The sequence below is a fragment of the Phalacrocorax carbo genome, chromosome 12 (genome assembly GCF_963921805.1).
Source record: "Phalacrocorax carbo chromosome 12, bPhaCar2.1, whole genome shotgun sequence".
NCBI lineage: Eukaryota > Metazoa > Chordata > Aves > Suliformes > Phalacrocoracidae > Phalacrocorax > Phalacrocorax carbo.
The window spans coordinates 20,194,497-20,214,600 of record NC_087524.1 but is presented as its reverse complement, the minus strand read 5'-3'; the positions used below and the strand labels follow the sequence as shown (position 1 = coordinate 20,214,600).

At 44.2% G+C, this 20,104-nt stretch overlaps 1 protein-coding gene across 2 annotated transcripts in view; it reads left to right on the top strand.

The window, feature by feature from the left end:
* Window positions 1-243: 243 nt before the first annotated feature.
* ADAM12 (ADAM metallopeptidase domain 12) overlaps window positions 244-20,104 on the top strand; it is a 191,250-nt gene continuing 171,389 nt past the window's right edge. The window contains exons 1-2 of one of the 2 annotated variants that reach the window (XM_064464375.1): window positions 244-545; window positions 18,214-18,347. In XM_064464375.1, the coding sequence (XP_064320445.1) occupies window positions 428-545; window positions 18,214-18,347 (252 nt within the window). In that variant the 5' untranslated portion in view covers window positions 244-427. Of the gene's footprint in view, window positions 546-15,832; window positions 15,854-18,213; window positions 18,348-20,104 lie in introns of those variants that run through there. The other variant, XM_064464376.1, reaches the window with a different exon arrangement.

Below are 20,104 nucleotides of genomic sequence, written 5' to 3'. Positions count from 1 at the left end.
GTGGGACCCCGCGGAGCCCATCCGCGGAGCTCATTTGTTCCATGGTAAGGAGCGCGGTGAGCGCAAGCCAGCACGGACAGGCTGCTCATTTATTGCAACGGTCAACAGAATTTTCCTTGCCAAAAAAAAAAACCAACAACAAAAAACCCAACAAACCAAACCCAAAACCCAGCCCCAAACCTCTTTAAAAAGAAAAAAAACCCACCCAAACCAAAACAACTCTTTCTTCCTCCCCCCCCCCCCCCCAAGAAAGCAGAGCCCAACTCATCAGCAGCTCATGCAGGAGCAGGAGGGGTTTTGGAGTTAACTGCATGCAGGAAATCTCTCACATCCTGAGTCCCAGCTCGCTCCTCTCTGTAACTGTATATTATGGTGCTGCTCTCCAGCCCCAGCTGATGAAAGTTTGTCTCCCTCAGTCTGGGCTAAGATGTCAAAGCGTCTCCATGCAGAGCAGCAGCGCTTCCCTCCTCCGCACCCCCCAGCCCAGATTTCCATGCTGCTGCTCAGCCTCAGCTGGCTCCTGTTAGCATCACCCAGAGCTCAAGGTAAGTTAACGATACAGAGCGAGATATTTGTTTTTCTGCAGTACTTTCTCACCCCCCACTCCATTTTCAGGGGACGAGCAGCAGAGGAATGACTTTGTTAAAGTCAGGGCCCCCAGCAGCTCCCGCCCGCGCCGGGCCGCCTCCCCCGGGCGCTGACTTTGCGCCCCCCGCCGCGGTTCTTCCGCCGCTCCCCGGCCTCCCCCGCTCCGCGCTGCGGGAAGGGCGGCCGCGGAACCCCCGCTCCTCTCCGCGGTGTCGGCATTTCCGAGCCCTTCCCGGTAAAACCCGGCTTTGCAGCAGCCGGGGTCCCTGTGCCTTTGGGGGGGGGGCTGGTCCCGGGGATCCCCCCCAGCGAGGGGGTGCCCTGCGGGGTCCCGGCTGCGGCAGGCACGGCTCGGGGAGCAGTTATCCCCTAAGGGTCCCCTGCAAACAGCCACCCGCGGGCTGGGGCTGGACTCGGGGTTTGAGAGCATTGTCAGAGTTCGGGCTCTGCTTCCAGCCGGGAAGAATTGCCTGAAAAAGCCAAATACTGATGGGAAAAGCGTCCTCGCGGGGTAGAAGTTCACTCGCTGCTCCGCTCATTCAAAGCGAGCACAAGCCTGGGATCGGTGGCTTCGGTTTTAAAGATGTTTTGCAGCACTGGCCCTGGGCTACCCGCGGCACGGACGGGGAGCAGCCTAGGAAAAGTGACTCGTCTCTTTGTACGGCAAGGCTGGGGCTTGCTCGGGGATCACCGGGGGGCCCAGGCCCCGTCCTCTTCGTTAAGCAGCAGCTGGCGATGCATGTTTTATGTGAGAGAGGAAGGGAGATTCTCGTGTGTAAATACATGCAACGGCGCTGAAGGGCGCGTGTCTCCGAGTTTGTTTGTTAGTTACTACAAACCCTTGTCCTGGGTCTTTTTTTTTTTTTTTTCATTGTAACTTTAAACTGGGTAAATGTTTGCTTGTCTCCAGTTTTATGCACAGTGACTTGCTCCGGGCTTGCTAAGAAAGGTAGAGATATACTTTATCGTGTTGGCCAGCACATGGAAATCCTAGGGTAGACAGAGAAACTTGTCGCGTTTAATTGAGGACTTAGGATTTCTGTTAATGAATGAGCAGGAGTTGAAGCTTTGCTTTGCCTTTGTGGGAGGTCTTCATTTCTCTTTGTCAGTACTAGTATTTACACCAAATCAGCCTGTTGGGGATAAAGGCTGCATAAATTCTCAGGTAGATGAGGAGAAACAGGTCCCCGGTTCCCCTGTGGCTGTTCCCTTTGCCTGGGTCGAGGGTAGGTTGGTTTTGGGCCGGGGCAGCACGTTCCCCTTCCCTGAGCATGGGAGCCAGTGTGGCTGGCCAGGCCCCTGCGTGTTTTGGACACGCTAGGACAGAGGGTAAACTTGACTAAAGCATTCATGAAAGTTTGAGGTAAGATGCTGCAAGCACTCACATACGACAGAAATGAAGAAACGAACATAACTTAAAGTAGTTATCCCTACAATAAAATAAGAAGGCAAACTGTAGGTGGCCTAGATCTAGCATATAGATGAGAGCGCCGAATGGGAAGCGGGGTAAAACTCCTGTTACCTGTGTTCTGGGATTCCCTAAGAGCCAAACTGAAGGTTTGAGGAAACACAACTCCGGGGTTATGTCTGCACTGATGAATTAAACTTTCTGTAAAATTTGTGTCAGCTGCTCATCTTTATGGTGCCCATCTCTAGACGTCTAAGCTTGAGCAGCACTGGTGGTTGCTGAGCCTTGCAGCTCAGGAGGATTTTGGGGTTGCCTCGCTACATCTTTCCTACTCCTTTCCGTAATATGTCTCTAACTTGGCTCTTTTTTGCATCTGCTGCCTGTGTGCTCAGCGAGCATCCTCTCCCTTAATTCCCTTTTTTTTTTTTTTTTTTTTTCCTGTGGAAGCAGAGAACAAGCTTTAGCTTTGCCAGAGTATGTGCTGCTTTCTTGGTCACAGAGGTGCTGAAAGTTACAGCCACGTGCTTCTAGACCGGCAAAGCTGCCTGGTGACGAAAAGTCCTCTTAGCTGTGCTGGCACACATCTCCACTGGGTGTTTTGAAGTTTTGCAACTTCTGCCTCAGCTGGCTTTACTGCTATGACTGCTCTGGGCCCAGTATTAGTGATTTGAGGTGCTGCCAGGACATCCCAATTTTTACATAAACACATGCTTAGTGATTAAGACAGAAGTTTAAGTTACGATATGACTTGAGAACTGGTTTTGAAATGTGACAAGAGGCATGCATAACGTGGGGCTGCCCAAGTAACAACTCTAATATTAAACAGAAATTATTGGGTTATGAGCTAGGCGGCTTAAAAGTAGCCTTGCCTCTCACTTTCAGTTTCCCTTCCAATATTTATGGTTTTACAATTGCCTTTTCCCACTTTTCAGTATTGCTGGCTCTTGGTTGCTGCCTAAGCGACCTCATGGACGAAAAGGAAAGCTAACCGAAGTACCAGCCTCAACAAAGCAAAATTAGCTTTGCTATCCTGGTGGAGGATAGCACCTCTAGTAGGATAAGGTCTAATCTTATAGATTTAGTCAAATGCCTTAAAATATACATCCCTCTAAGCTTTCTGCAGAGTCAAGGCCTTCCTGTATCTGCAGGGCAGACAATGAAAGTGATGGTGTATAAAGGTAAACTCCAAATGAGTGTGTGTGTGTAAACTCTTAAATCTCTTTTGGATATTAGGTATTGCTGGAAGAACAGCAGAAAAATGAAAATCCTAAAATCGCAGTCAAAAATTCTTTACCTTCGATTAAAATAACTTTCTGCCAGCTTTCATTTTCGTTATTGATTGCAACTGCATTGGCTGTCATGGAAATAAATTACAGAAGAAGAAATCTTCCCTTGTCTCTCGCTTTAAAACTGGTCTCTCCAACACACTCTGTGTTTTAAGGCTCACTTTCAAATACTGTCTTCTTTCAAACTGTTCCAGCATTCGTGGCAGATATTTACGGTCTGTGTATAATCACCTTCTTGTCTGACGATTATCCCTATCAGGTCCCCTGCAGATAGCCTGGCATGAGCTGTCACTGTCCACGGGGCTCCGCAGATCCATGCCAGAACACACCAGCTGAGGATATTATGCCCACTCTTCAAATCACGTTTGCATCACTAACTCTCCTGCTCGCTGGGGAGCTGCCGGGTTGTTCGCTGGTGTTTTGTCGAGCTTCTCATCTCTTGCTTTCCTTGAGACTTTTGGAAAGGTCTCCATCCAGCCACAAGGAGCATCCTTCAACTAGTGATTGACAGGCTGTGTTTTTGGGCAGCTTTTTGTCCTGCTCGCAGTGCGGAGGCTGCCCCGGTGGCACTTTTCTAATGACCCATGAGTGACTGCAGTGGATCAGGGCTGTGTTTATCTGTTACTTCCACTCAGGCTGTCAGCTGTGACTGATGCTCTTGATCATGAAATTGTTTTAAAAAGGTTGAATTCATGTAAAGGCTTATTTGGTCCTCCACCAGCCTTGTTCAGACCTCGTGTATCCTAATCCTGACAGATTTATCACTAGCGCTGCCTGGGTTTCTAACATATCTCACATTGCCAGTGCAAATTGTCCAAGGAGTCCAGCTGGGCTTCATTTTATTGGTATTCATGTGCATCCTTTTGGGCAGTACCGTTTGCGCTGCGGGGCTGCGGTGTTGCATGCGAATGGCGAGCAGCAAGCTCTGTTTGCCAGCAGCGGGGTACGGCCAGCGCGGGGTGTTTTTGACAGCCCAGCTTCTGCTGGGGGTGCTGCCAAGCCTCCGGTCCCACACTGACTTTTGGAGACTGCGCCTCTGAGGGCTGATGGGGAGGGTTTTGTCTTGACTTTTGCTGTGAGAGTTGTTGCAAACCAAGAAGTGACATTTCTATGGTGTCTGCAATTAGGTCAGAAATACCGTTACATTTACATGGCTAGGCTCTGCTACACCAGCTCTGCATCCCATGCATCATCCAGCCCTGCTTAGGATGCCAGGCCCTTTATGCTATTCATATTGGTGGGAATTTTTATTTAATCCCTTTTTCTGATAGCTTTTTTTCTTCTATAAGTTTTTGGTTTACATCATCTTAGATTTTGCTTTTCATGTTGCATGTACGTTGTACTTGGATTTCAAGTAGCTTTTCAAACTACTCCTAGGACAAAAGCACATCATTTCCAAAATTTTATAGTACTAAAGGCCTAAATCACACCTGTAGAGGCTTCTCTTAGGCCCTGCTGAGTGTCCAGGGCACATCTATGAAAGACTAAACTAAGAATGAATGGCTTGAGGAGGTCTGTTAGAGGGTTGCAGTTGATTCTTGATAGAATAGTGCAGTCCAGAAGGGCAATCGCTTTTGTTTCTGGCTAACGCAGAGCAAAGTGCTTCAATTGCATTAAATTTTTATCCTTTTGAGAAAAGGATCACCCTAACCGAGAAAGGTATTGATTCGTACGAGACCCCTGCTCCAGGATGTTAATGCTTCTCCTTTTAGCATCACGTAAGAGTTTGAGACTTCATAGACATCTAGTGTGATGTTCACATTGGTGTTCGAGAAGTGACTTGATCCACTGCATGATCTAATCAGAAATGGTGACTTCTCTGTTAAATCACTTCACGGTGTATCATTAATTTTTTAATAAGTTTGTGGCTTTCCATGACTTGGAGCTAAGATGAGAAATATTTGGTAGATTGGGGCCGGATGGTTGTCCATTCACAAAGTCAACATCATGAAACTGTTGATTAGAAAGAACCAACATTCTTTCTTGCTTTATTAGATGATATATATTGGACAAGAAGTAAAATGTTTCATGGCCTGTTAACCATGCTGGATAATGCACAGCAAGGCATAAAGAGCTGGATGTAGAATCTGGCACAAAAGAATCTTTATCTGGTTGTGATCTAACCCCGGCCGGCAGCTCAGGCCCACGCAGCCGCTCGCTCACTCCCCCGCAGTGGGAAGGGGGAGGGAATCGGAAAGGTAGAAGTGAGGAAGCTCATGGGTTGAGATAAAACCCATTTAATAAGGAAAGGAAAAGCCACGCACACAAGCAAAGCAAACCAAGGGATTCCTTCACTCCTTCCCGTGGGCAGGCGGGTGCTCAGCCATCCCCAGGACAGCAGGGCTCCATCACGCCTAACGGAGACTGGGGAAGACAAACGCCATCACTCCCAACGTCGCCCCTTCCTTCTCCCCCCAGCTCTATGTGCTGAGCACGACGCCATGTGGTGTGGGACAGCCCTGGGGGCAGTTGGGGTCACTGTCCCGGCCATGTGCCCCCCAGCCCCTCTCTCGTGGGGTGAGGGGCAGAAAAGGCCTTGACTCCGTGTAAGCCCTGCTCAGCAGGAACGAAAACATCCCTGAATTATCAACACTCTTTCCAGCACAAACCCAAAACACAGCCCCGTACTGGCTGCTGTGAAGAAAATTAACTCTGTCCAAGTGAAGACCAGCACACTAGTTTATTCTGAGATATTTGTTAAGAGGAACCATGGCAGTCCCTACAAATATGGTCTAATAATATAGGGCATATGCATTAAGGGAAAAACCTTCTTCTGACAACGGTGAAAGTTTGCTCTTTTCTTATTTCTATTTAATGATTTCTAATTCTGAAAACAGCTGATCAAGCAAGAGAAGTAACCTCATGTGTGACTGCTTACCTTTGAAAGACTATATTGTAGGGGAATAGACAGGGATCGGCGACCGGAAGATCATGGGCTGTGACGGAAAGATAGACTCCTCCCCATAGGAGTGGCAGGAACAGGAAGCGCAAGAGCTATATAAGCGTGTGACGCAGCTAAATAAACGGACATTTTGTATCCATCATATTGATGTCTGTGCATCACTGTCCCCAGGGTGGGTAGAGTCCTGTGTCCCGGAGATATGCGGCCCAAGGTAAGTTCTCCCGTAGAAGCGTACAGCTACACTATATTAAAATATAAACTTCACTGAATCCAAGTGTCGATGGGATTTTGTTTTGATATAGACATGTAAAAAAAAAAAAAAACAAACAAAAAAAAACAAAAAAAAAAACCCTGGACTTTGTCATAATGCTACATTTAATAAGGTGAGCATATGTGCCTGGCCGTGCGTGGAGCTTCGCTTCGCCAGTATCTTGGTTCAGCAGCGCTGTCTGTAGGCAGCGATGGTAGTGTGCTGAAGGTCCTCTCTGACTTCAACGATTAGAAGACAGGAGGAGCAGAACTATTCAGCCCAGGTGACAATAAATCTGATAATAAAATGTGACCTCTGCAGCTTGTAGGGAAGGACACAGCACCTCACTTCTCATCCACATTCCTTTTTGAATTGGAGGTCACAAAACTGTTTCCAGGTTAAAAACTGCTCTTGCATTTTGGCACAAATTTTAAAGCATAAGGTAAGCATTCCAAGTGAAATAGTACTTATTTCTTCATCTATTGCATCTTAAGTGAGGAAGACGCACCCTACTGAAGAGACACTTTGGGTAAACATTTGTGGTTGAGGGAAAAGTGCTGGTTACTGCAGAAGAAAATTTCACGCTTCGGAAAGAAAGAGCTTGTCTGTTTGTGTCATGTGTGTTCCTTGTTTGTGGGTCTCATCCTCAGCTGGGATAAATTGTCTTGCCTCCATCAGTCTGGCTCCTCCGTACAACCTCGTGCTGATGTTCTGTGCTATTCATTTAAAAATCTGCTTGACAGGATCAGAGGATGTGTAGGTTAGATGAACAAAGCTGTGTCAGTGACCTGGGAAGATATCCTGGGTGTTCTTCCTGCCCCAAGGAAACAATAAAAATAAATGTTCATTACTCCTGTAGCTCATCTCCTGAAGAAGTCAGGAGTTATGGACTGGTCTAGTGCTTATGGTGACATTTGTTGTAAGGGCGCACGCATAAACCCGAGCAGGATAGGTGGCTTCAAGATGTTAAGTAACACTAAGTCTTCTGTTCATTCATGTTTCAAAAACTAGGGAGAAAGACTTCAGTGACAGCTTATGTTAGTACAGGTGCAGCTGATTTTTCTTTTTCTGCTGTTGTGTAACGCGAGTAGCAGGTATTCTCCACACAAACAAAAACGCACGATGGATATTAACTCCCAAGCCCAGTAGCTCATTTGCCAGGCTTAGGAAAGAACTACAAATCGTCTCCCATGCATGTTTACCTAAATTAATACTGAAATTTGCTTCAGCTGGATTTGCTGTGTTTTCAGTGTGATTTCCCAGAGAACATCTGAATGAATGAATGATTTGTGCGCCTGTGACGAGCACGACTCAAACTCCCACTCAATAGGGTTTCTTTCACTGCTGATTGTATATGGGAAGGAGCATCCCTCAATACAGCTGTGCTAAGGGTTCCTTGTACTCAGTGAGGGAGGCTAGTAAATCATCAGAGAAAAGGATTGTACTGTACCTTTTAAAAGACAGAGAGGAAATTGTGTTTTGGGGAGTAATTTTGAACTTCATTCAGTGGAAAGTAGCCTTTCTTGAGGGTTTGGAGGGGAGGAGCTGGAGAGGAATGCTGGATCTGGATTTTTGTGTAATTATGTGGACTCACTGCTGAAAAGTGAATATATTCAGTACTTTTTTCTTTGACATTGGAGCTCTGTGGATTAGTTGTGCCTGTGCTTGTAAAGCACAAGTTATTATTTATCTCCTGGAATAAGACTTTTTTTTTTTTAGGCGCTGCCTCGCTGATGCTGAAGGGTGCGAGGCTGAGTTTATAATCAAAATTAGAATCTCTGAGGCTGGGATCCTTTGGGGAAGGAGCTGCAGTTTAGGAAGAAGCAGGTGTGTCCCAGTAGTGCCTGTGCTGGGGTGATGCTGGGGTGATGCTGAGATAAGACAGGACAGCCTTCACTATGGCTTCCTGGAAATACCTGTGGGAAAGGTGTTGTGCACCCCTCAGTATTTTTCACTATTTTTAGTCTTGTCCTGCTTGTTTTCATTAGAAAGAATGACTGGGGCAATTTATATGGAAGACTTGGAAGAGAAGTAAGCTTAAAGCAGGATTTGTAGCAAGAGGACCGAAGTTCTCCTAAGCAGTTATGTCTACTTACTTTGCAGAGCTACTTTGGGTTTGAATCTTGCATTTAGGACTTGCCCTGTTCTGTGAACTCCAAGCGCTGAGCTCTTCCATGGGGGGAACCTCTTCATACTTACCTATCCACCGGTGTGCCAAAACGCCCTCCGGTTCAAGGCTTCGCTGCTTTATTTCTCTCATATTTTGAAATGTTCTCTTCTAGAAAAAAAAAGACAACTCTGTCTTTGGACGGGTCCTGAATAGTAATTCTTCAGTCAAACATAACAACAGCACAAATGAGGCTGGACAGCTGTTTCCCAAATATAGTATATGTATATATTCTATACACGTAATGAAGCTTGGTTTTCACTATTTGAAACGTTCTGCAGTCTCCCTGCCCCCTCCTGCAGTCAATGGCAAATGTTGTTCTCAAAACTCCACTTGTCACATTTTGTTCTCGAGAACAAGGAGGATATTGAGATATACTGGCTTCTTTCCTTGAGTGCATTTCAATATGTATTTTGTATAATGAGAGCCCAAATCCTTCTTGCATTACTTATGCTTTAATCACACTCTGCTCTCCCAAGATTGCTTTAATCGCATTTGCATCAGCAGGACTAACTCTGTATGATGAGCAATATTTCATCTGCAAACAGAAGGGACCGATCTCGGGTGCATGATGAGGAAGGAACTGGCTGTCCTGGGTTTGTTACAGCGCAGCTCTCCAGAGAAGAATGGTGTAGCATCCTGATTTGAGAAATAGATATTCAGGAATTAGAATGAACAAAAGCTATTTTTATGGTTTTCTTGAGGACCTGTCAAGTGTGATAGTTCTCTTTTAATTTTCTAGTAAATGCCTTTTTGGCGTGCGTTAACTCCCAAGAAGCGCGAAGCTGCCTAGTGCAGCAGACATCATTTTGTACTTTAGCCATGACATTACCGTATATGAGAACTGAAAAGTTATATAGATATTACACCAATATATAAACCATGTGTGTTAGAAAGACAAGTTCAGTTTTGAAATATTTGCCTTAGCTATGCTTTTCACTTTCAATCTGTGCCAAACATGTGCTTGAATGACTGATGGAGTCATATGGTTCCCTGAATAAAGCACTTTATTGTGCGCAAACTTAGAGCCTTCCAACAGTTGTATTACAGAAGCTTGAAGATTAAGATGATCCAACTGCTTAGGGGGTATGTTCCACAATGAACATTTTATTTTTCTTTTTTCCCCTCTCTCTCTATTTTTCACCCTAAAATGTGTCATTAGTTTGTTCAGCTGGTCGCGCAGTGACACTGACCGCAGAGCCGTTGGTGAAGAACAGCAAGTACCTTCAAATTTAAGCTTTCAGTCCCATGCCCATATTAAAATGTTGAACACATGACTTTTTCCATGGAGTTTATGGGATTTCGTGGGGGAGGGGTGGGAGGGCTGTTTCCTGTCGCAGATTATTTCATCAGCAGAATTAGATTTAGGAGGGGAATAACTCATGCAAGAACGAGTGATGACAGGAGATAGTTCTTAGAATTATAAAACTGAAATATTAAAAAGCATGTTTTTAATGCTGTTTAGTTAAAGGGGATCAGTGTGTCTCAAGCTCCTATTTCTCACCCGAGCAGTCAGTGCCTGTGAAGCTGCTTAGTGTGAGAGATCAAGTGGACCCTCTGCAAAGTCATACACAGATCGGTTCGAAGTTGACAGCCCTGTCAAGTCAGAAAGAGGATCTTTTTTCATTAGAAGCAGAAAGAACAGAAAATTAAATTCAGAAATGCACGGAGTCGTCTTGCTGTTGCCTGTCCTCAGGCTTATCAAAGACCTTTGCTGACTTCTGATGTTTTAAAAATTTTGTACGTGTGTCGTAATTTTGCAATGTGAAGGAAAAGACAAGATTCAAGCCCAAGAAGATCGTGGAATTAGTAGTTTTTCAAAAGCTGCTTGTGCTTAAACACCTGAGGTCTTGGGTTTGGGAATGGGGGAGGAGTGAGAAAACAAGTAAAACTTTGTGCATAGTTAGGTGGCTTTAAAAAAAATTTTTTTTAAAAAGAATTATTTGCCAGGCAGGCCATGAAAGGACTAATTTTACTAGATTTAATTGAGAGAATCAATGTACTGCTTACATGTGCAAAGGTTAGTTGGAAAAATAATTTATGATTTTTAACTAATAAAAACTTTACTGCAAGAGATAAGATTTTTATTTTACACACAGTCAAATCCTGCCCAGGCTTTTGTGCTTACATACAGATGAGGGCAGAGTCTGGCATGTTATGTGCTGTTTTTTAAAGCTGTGTAAGTGCTGTTAGTGGGATAATAAGGGAAGTACCTTATCAGTGTGGTGGTTTCTGAATTTTGTCCTTTTCAGAGAGTGTCTGTGTTTTCAGCTGGTGGTTAGTGTAAAATTTAAGACGGATGAATGGTCAACTTTAAGGCAAGCTATTGCTTATTTAATCCTGTGCAAGTTACTGGTGTGTCTGTCTTCCACCATTATGCACTGGAAGTCTTGTACTGGTTTATTTTGCAGCATTTTCATATTTATTATCAGATATTATTACAATTTGCATTTTCATTGTATTAATCACTGGCAATGTATGATTTTTCCTGTCTCAGACAGAATGGGTGCCATTCTAGAAGGTGGCTTCAGCAAGATCTGTGCCTGGTTAATGTTTAGCTTGGGTAATGTTTTGGCTTTTGCTGGAAGGAGGAGTGAAATAGAGGACTGGAAGCATACATCCCCACTCCTTGGCCAGATAGTTGGATAGTTGACACTCTTTTTTTTGGCATGATATAGTCTGAGTCCTAATGTTAACAATTTCCATTTAAACCAAGTTGGCTTTTATTTATTTTGTCCCTTCATACACAAGAGCTAGATCTGATCCTCTTTCCTCAGAAGGTCTACATTGCAACCCTATCTAACTTTATGTATAGCCACTTTATACTCTTGCCACCTATAAATATATCAACACTGGCAAGATAAATACCAAGGCGTCTATAAAGCTAAAGGACAATCGTGGGTCCTGTCGTCTTTGGTCTTCCAGATTATGCAAAATAATTATTTTAGTTCCCTTCTTGTAATTCAGTCTTTCTACCTCCCTGATCACCTTGGCAGCCTTTCGAATCCACCAGTTCCAGGCTGAATTAATCTTTTGTAAACACAGGTGAGGAGAAATGCCCGCGGTATTCCAGATGTTCTTGCATTAGGAACTCTCCGGAGTAACTTCAATGTCCGATATTTGCTGAAAACACCCCTTTTGATGCATCACCCCAGGATTATCTTTGCTTCATGTGACATCAATGTTATACTGAATAGCATGAACGGGTCTTTCTTGTATCATTTGCCTTTGAAGATTAGTGCTTAAAGCAGAAAGCTTACTAGTCCCTAGGGTGTGATCCTCCATTCTGTTTACTTGGTTTCAAGCCTTTGCTCCAGCCTGCAAGTTATTAGATTCTTTGGTAGATTCCTGTCCCTCTCCAGAGCACTGGATTTCAGGAGAATACTTGTGTACATTGAGTAAATCTTGCTGATTGAAATACTAAGACTGATCCTAATACATTTTCTTACTGCACCTTGGTGGAAGCCTTCCTTTACTTGGTTGGTTGGCAGTGTGCTTGGTGGGTAGTCTCTGCTCCTTGACCAGTTTCACCCCCTTCTTAAATTTCCTAAGTTCACCCTTATCTTGAAGGGCAAATACTTGGTCCTCCTCTCTGTGTATGAGCTTGGTACTTTTGGATAAAAAAGTTCTATTTTGATCCTGGAGGTCATAAAATAACCACCCCAAATAAGACATGAGAGAGAAGCAACCAATGTGGGGCATAAAGCTCTTTCCCATATGATGGGCATCCCTGCCGGCCGTGGGTGGCTCTGCTGGGGTTCCTGCCCAGCTCACCAGGGCTGCTGGCAGTCCCGAGGTATCCTGGGCTATCGGGGCAGGCGGCTGGCAGCAGAGCCTGTGGGGATGCCTCTGTACCCCGCCACAAAACTGAGTGCCGACGGTCCAGTGAGTGCAGGAGGCAGCTGCCCATACAGCCCTTCCTCCACAGCCAGATCCATCCAAGTCGTGGATCCCGCTGCCTGTGAAGTAAGCTGGGGAAGCTGAAGAAAATGAGGAAGGAAATGGGTAAAGTATGCCCTTTCTGTCTTCCACAGCATTGCCAAAGCCCTGTGACACAGAGCAGTGCCGGTAGTTGTCTTCAGTTCACGGAAACTTTACTCTGTCCTATTATTCTTTTCTGTCCTAAGATTATTCCAGTGCATTGGTGTTTTGTTGCAGAGGAAAAAGGAGATAGGCTGTGACTTACAATTCTGAGCCCATTTGTAATATGAAAGGTAATATAAGGATAACATAATTTAATTTAACCTTTTTTTATTCTTCCACTCCTGTTATTTTCATAACTCAACAGTAACTGCCGTGGGTGACACGAGGGGTGTCTGGGTGCAGTGTGCCAGGGAGGGCTGCGGTCTGGCCTGGAGGTGGGTGTCCAGTGGCATCTCTGGGCTGGGGCTGGCGGCCCCAGGCTGGGCTGCAGTGGGGTGCTGGGGCTGTACGGGCACCCAAGGACCCCGATGGGACCACGTTAATGTGTGTGGGACAAGAAGTGCAGCTGGGACTCCCAGGACATGCACATCCGCAATGGGAAGGAAGCACAGCATCATGCGTTGGATTTATTGTAAATCTATGTGTTCACAGATCGATGGTTTCTGTAAACTACCCCGGGTCTGAGTCCTCTCTCCTGTGCTGTGCTGGGGAGCAGGGAGCAAAGCCAGCACCAGCAGGATGGCAGGGGTGTGCATTTGGGGGGTAATTTGGTTTTTTTTTTCCTTTCATTTTATCCAGACCCATTCAGTGTTGAGAGTGTTCACCTTTTTGTTTATCATAAGGAGAAATAAATTGCACTGCCTGTCTAAAAGCCTATTAATTTTAAGTAAATGCAATCTGAAGTGTGTCTGGGCTTCTTCAGGAGGCAGCGGCCATTAAACAAAGATGTCACATCATGTGCTTGGAGTTTATTTTGCACAGAGCTCAGAGGAACTGAAATACAAAGCAAAAAGATGAAAACTATTCTCAACTTCTTTGCCAACAAGTCCTTGTATGATACTGTGCACAGAAGAACAGTTGTCGAAGTACATGGCAGATAAAAAATATTTAAGCTGCACAAAAGTCACTGACAGATAACATCTACTCATCTCACTATTTCTACAAAGTATCTTTTATATTACTGAAATAAAAAAGAATAAAGGGTGCTACATCAGCTTGTGGCCTGCTTGCGGATCAAAAGCGTTACAGTTCAGTGCAGGCTGAAAATAGAAAACAGATAGACACGACTGTGAAGTTTTTAATGTGAAAAAGTGGGAGACGAGCTTGCGTCAGGAAGAACTGGACAAAATTTCACTGAAATGGAAAATAAGTAGGTGAGTAAGTAGGTGCATGTGACACAAAAGATAGGAAACCTGGGTCTAATAAAAGTTTCTGGTAATACAGATGGCCTGATTTTCTTCCCCTCTCATGACACGTTACCGAAATTTAAATTCTCTGATTTCAATTATTACACTATTTATATTGCTGTAATACCAAGAGTCCCTGTAGAGAAGAGGCCTCATTATTAATGTAATGCAAACAACTTTAATGGTTCCAGCTTCAAAGAAATCCTAATGAAAGTGGGTAAAGGAGATGAGGAGCAGCAGAGAGGAAATACCAGCATGTCTGTGCGCATGAAGAACTGCAGCACTGGGAGCTCACGGGATGTGGTCAAGGTGATGGAAACCCTTCGTTAGCACAGATCTCCAGTCCTGTCCCATGGCGCTCCTCTCCTGGTGCTCCTCAGATGCTCTTTGGGGGGGCTGTGCTTATTCTCGGAGGTGGGTGGCCCAAAACCAACAGAAGAAAACTGGGACTGTGTTTTGTTCAGCCATTGGGCAAGAGACCGGGCGAAGTATCCATCACTGGCATAAATTCTTTTGTGTTTCCAACCTGGAGGTGAGGGCCACGTGTGCCGAAGGCTCCCCAAGGTTGCCAGCAGCCGTCCCACCTGTGCAGCTACTCAGAAGCCCACGGGGCTGCTCTGGGGATGCACATCTGTTTGTTTTTTCAATTTTTTCTAAGTTTCCTGCACGCTTCCATTTCTATGCCTCCGTTTTTTTGGCCTGGCCCTCTTATGTGTTTTGTGTTTTGGTTTTTTTTTTTTTCTCCTGACTCCAAGTCTTCCCCTACCCATATCCTTTCTGTCTGCACCCCGTTGTTTGGTCAGGCTCGGTGGCCCTTTAGATGCTATCATCTTTCCCCTCTCAGACGGATATGTGTGGGTCGCTCTTTGTTGGCTGTGATCCCTTGTTTTCTGTAACACGTTCTTTGAAGGTCTGCAATCAGGCTGCAGAATCCTATTTGAAGGATCTACCTTTTTATCTTCCCCCTACTTTTATATTTAAAGACTGATCTAGAGTTCACCTATCAGTTATACAGGTTTCTTTATATTGTAGTCTTACACAAATATACATAGTATGTAAATATAATGACCTTAAATCAGAAAACCGTTATTTGATTTACAAAAGGAACTGCAATGTGCATATATCGCACTGAGGATGGTTGGGAGCAAAGCAAGTGCATAACATTAAGCGTGCGCCCAAGTGCTCCTCAGAATGAGGCCCGGTGACAGGGCTGCAGTGCTTTCTCCGCCTTCTGCAGGAAGCTGTGATATTTATCGCACCCAGTAATTTAAATAAAAACATTCAGATAAGCAGCAAAATATTTGGCTGAAGGAAAGCAACTAGACAGAAATTGATCTTGTGTTTTATAAATGCTATGGCCTCAGAAGAGTTTGCAACCCCAAAGCTTGTCTGTTGTGTTTCCCCCAAATAAATTATCTTTTCCAATAAAGATAGAACCGCTGCCTATAAACATGTCTTGATGTCTGTCTCCAGACTATCAACGCCTCTGCACAATATACATTTTCAATGTGCGGATAAATAAGCATGTGTGCAAGATTAAATTTGCTCATTGTAACCTTACTCTTTTATGTACCACAAGCATCACTTTGTCATGAGAGAATAGGAGTGGCAAAACTGAAGGGCACTTTGGGTAGATATTGTTCCCTTTTCTCATGGTATTTTTATAGCGGTTGCACTTTCTGGACCATGCCATATAAATGAAGGAATAACACATCTGTGCACAAAGCCTGATGCCTCCCCCTCTCCTTTTTCTTCTGTTTCAGGTAATGTTGTGGTGTTAATGCTTTGCAGAATTAATGAGAAAGGCAGCTTGCACATGTAGGAGTACCAGAAAGACTTTGGTGCTTCCTGATATCCAGCTGGAGCTCCACGGTGTAGGACTGTGTGGAAGCAATGTAGACAGTGCATCTGTGGGAGGAAAAGTACGCTCATAGGGTTTCTTAAAATTTAGATTTCATGAAGCTTTCAGAGTGCAAATCCTGTGAAATAATAGAAGGGCCTGAGTCATTTAATTCATATAGTTGAGACTCCTGTAGTGAGCCAAGAAAAAAAAAAAAACCAGGGCTAGCGCCAAACTTTTCTCATTTCTCTGAGATATGCTTCATAAATTTCTGTTCTGTGCAGGGAACTTTATGCCTGATAATCAGAATAAAGAGCTGTGAGGTTCTGTCTAGACCACCCTAGACAGATGAGATGGTATCTCATATGCCTTCATGGGGTGAACCCAACCGTGCAGGGTTTGGAGCATCCCTTCCAAGGGCTGACACTCTTAGACCCCTGTCACTTGGGCTTGAGCTTCACTGAGGGAAGGGTGAGAACCCTTCCTCTGCAGGAACACTTGTATAACAAGCAACTTTCCTCTCCCCAGTATACATCATCTTTTTATCTTAGTCTTTTTTTCTTTTTTTTTTTTTTTTTTTTTTTGTGGTGTTTTAGGGGAAATATCATGTTTTTAAAAGCATGCTGGAAAATACTGAACTTGTCATCTTCTCACTTCAGCTTAACACTAATGACTGGATAGATGTTTTTAAGCTAATTCTAACGGTGACTAAATTGGGTTCGTTCTGCCCAAAACATAGCTCTTGATCCTCAGAGAGCATTAGGTGACCGGAGAGGGCAGGGCAGGCTGCTGGGATGGCGGCCCTGGGCTGTGTGGGCATGCCCTGAGCCATGGTTGAGCTGCTAAAACGCTCCCCCATCACCATCCTCCTGTGCCTCCCTAGCACAAAGGCAATGGGGGAAAGGAGGAAGACAGGTAACGCTGGCCTTTATCCAGCTTTGTGCAGGGTGGACACGTTTCTAGAGCTCTCAGGTCTCATCCTTGTGGGGTCCAAGTGCACCAGAGGGCTCGGTGTGATGGTAGGGCGAGAGTGTGGCAAACCCTGTCAGCGTTTTGACTGTCCCATGGCACCTGGAAGCCACCCCTATCTTCTCTTTAAGATTTATTCTCAATACCATTTCCAACTCTTGTACTCTGATACTGGGTTTTAGGAATGCTTTGCCAGGCGCAATACCATTAGTGCGTTTAGTGAGAGGAAAACCACCTGATAAATGTTGCATGCAAATAGCTTTTTGACATTGTAGTATGAATTGAAGTCATCTGACTGTGTAGGAGTAGAGCATTATTCCAGAGAGAGTTTATATTCTCTTCTAGAGTTTTTTTTTCCCACTAATGACAATGTGCATCCTTGATGTTACGGGGTTCTCTGTACTTTGTGACCTCCTTGTATGTTCATATAGAAATGCTGAGGCTGCTAAGTAAATATTCAGTCCTGTGTTGTACACAGCTCAGCTTTTTTAAAACAGAGTACAACTGCACACTTCCATGTATAGCAGAGTAAGATGGTGCATTAAGAAGCATTTGGGTGGCAATAAAATACCGAGGATTAAATCTGGTAAATCTGCTGCATACAATAAACCTGGAGCTTTCAGGGACCCCAAACCACGATGTTACATCTATGCTGTGACTCCAGCTCGCAAAGCGTGAGGACCAGCTGACCCCTCTGCAGAAATGGGAAGGACATAAGTAGGAAAATTTGGGATCACTGTCTGCCCTTAGGGAGCCTGTGCCGTGCAACCGCAGGGTTTGTTCACCCCAAGGAGGGGAGGGCTCCAGTTAGACCCCAGGGGCACTGTACTCCCCTCCTACCACCACTAATTTGAATCTGATCCAGTGCAACTGCACCTGGGAAGAGGGATGGGGAGAAGAGGGATTGGAGGGTGGAATGATCAAGGCAATTTCTTACCTTAATTATGGAAAAATAGTCCTGATAAAATCTTATCTCTTCTAAATCCCTGCAGCTTGCTTTCCCTCTTAATGATGACACTGAAAAGACAGCCACATCCTGCATTCCCCCCGCTATCATCTTCAATGGAAAAAAAAAAACAAACCCAAACTTTAGTACCAATATTAATGTAGCACTTTAAATGGTGGTGCCAATACCTCTCCAAATTTTTTTATTTAAGTCTTGCATCGCAACTCCTTATCCTTGCATCCTGGTATCTCTACTCCTTATGTGCAGCCTTTGTTTCCTGCTGCTGCAGAAATGCACCATCTAATCAAGAGTGGAACTCACCTGGCCACTTCTCTCCCAGAACCCCAGCTCTCTTCAAAATTTGTGTGGGTTTTGACACTTGTGGGATGATCCCACAATGTTTTAATGTTTAATTCTTTCCCTGAATTATTTCCTTCTGAAGTATGCTGCCAGGTCCCTTAAATAAAAAGGTTCACGTTGTCAGATGCTGTTCCAGACTAACGTGAAGTGCTTCTCCCCGTCCCTAGGCGAGAATGTGGACAGCAAATTGGAGTCCTCGCAAGAGCAGATGCCAAAGGACCAGTCAAAAGATTATGAGATAACGGTTCCTTTCCTTTTGAATGGAGAACAGTGGAGACCAGTAAATGGCATTTATTCAAAGGTTAGTCTTCATTTTGCCTATTATTTTATTGTAAGATGTATAAGAATTGGAAGGCTTTAGGGGAAAGTAAATGCACTTTTTTCATCATATCTGTTATGAGTGTATTTTTTATGTTTTTGTAGAGAGTTTGCTGTCTAAAATTGTTACCTAATTTACGAAAATGGATAAGGACTTTGCTTGAAACGAATACTTGTTTATTGTAAAGTGGCGTTCTTATTTCTGATGGCAGAAATGGAAGCTTAAAGTGAAATAGTTTTTTTAAAGAGGTTACCGTAGGTTGCTTGAGATTACACTGTACAACAGCAAAACAGCCCCCAAACTGAGGGAGGGGCAAATAGAGCAAACACGTCTGTGTGATTAAATGCGGTCTGACAGCAACAACTTTAAGGGAAGGTGTAAATAATGTCGCTTCGCTGACTGCAGCCTGAGGCACTACCTGGAGCCCGTCGTGGGAGGTGCCCCCAAATGCCGTCCCATGCACCGCGGGGGGAGTCGGGGCGAGTCTCCCTTCACACTCCGCTCTCCCTTTGCCTTACAAGGGGATACTCTATCACTGGCTCTGACTAAGCAGGGATTGTTTCCCCCTCTTGACAGGCCCTGATAAGCTCTCCTCCTCTTTTTCCCCTCAGACGTTGGATGATAACATGGGTAGCTGTTTTTAGGAGAAAAAGGGCTGTTTTCTGCCTCCTTGGTCTCCTGCTTGAACGATGAAGACAGGTTGTTGTTGTTGTTTATTATCACCAAAGATGTCATGGGAATCTCTTACGCAACCTTTTTAACACACCCCAGTTTTGTTCCAGGTTACTTTTTATATTGTTCTTTTAATTGTCAGAATGGGGAGAAAAAAGTTTAAAAATTTAACAGTTAAAAAAAGAAACAACAACAAACCAGAAGCAAAAAACATCACACACAAACAGTGCAAACGGCCCAGACAGCCCGTTACAGCTTTCTTTACTGCACTGGGGAAGTGTTTTGTGGAGAAACCCTACTTGACTACTGCCACCGTTTGCGGGACATGGTTTTGCACCATACTGTTGACTGACAGAAGTAGGTGTGAAAAGAGATTTCAGAACAAGGGATCTGACTTTCAGGAGGTCTTGTCTGGATTAAAGTTTTTCATCCTTTTCCTTTTTCCATTCCTAAATGGGAAAGAAGGGCCAGTCCTAGTTTTGAATATCTGCAGTGATGAAAGGGGTATCATTGTGGGTGTATAATAGCTTATCTTAGCGAGATAACACAGATGGCTTGGTCCTAGATGTATGTGCAACGCTATTTTTAGAGCATTTAATTAGAAACAGGCGTTCACCATATAGAGTTCTTTTAGCTACTCACTGTAGCTTTCTGAAAGAATTACAACAGAGTATCTTTATGTGAGTAATGATAATGTGATTTATATCATTAATTTGTTTCCCAGAATTGCTTTCAGTTTAAGATGAACATTAGAAAAGATTTGTGGTTTGGTAGAAAGATCCACGTGCTGTATCAGCACTTTTTTCTTTGAATATTTCTTTTCCATGGAAACTGTTATAAATTAAATACACAAAAGCACAGATCAGGCTGTGGGAAGAACAACAGCATTAAACTGGTAGAGGAGAAGAGTAATGAATAGCTTGTCACATAAATATTGATCAAAAGCACAAAAGTTAAATACTGTTGTATTTTACAGTTAAGTAGGACCTATTGTTCTTCAACTCGTTTCAAAGTGTTCCTCTGCTTTATTTTAATTTTATATGAAGTGAAAAAAAGAAAGTATGAAG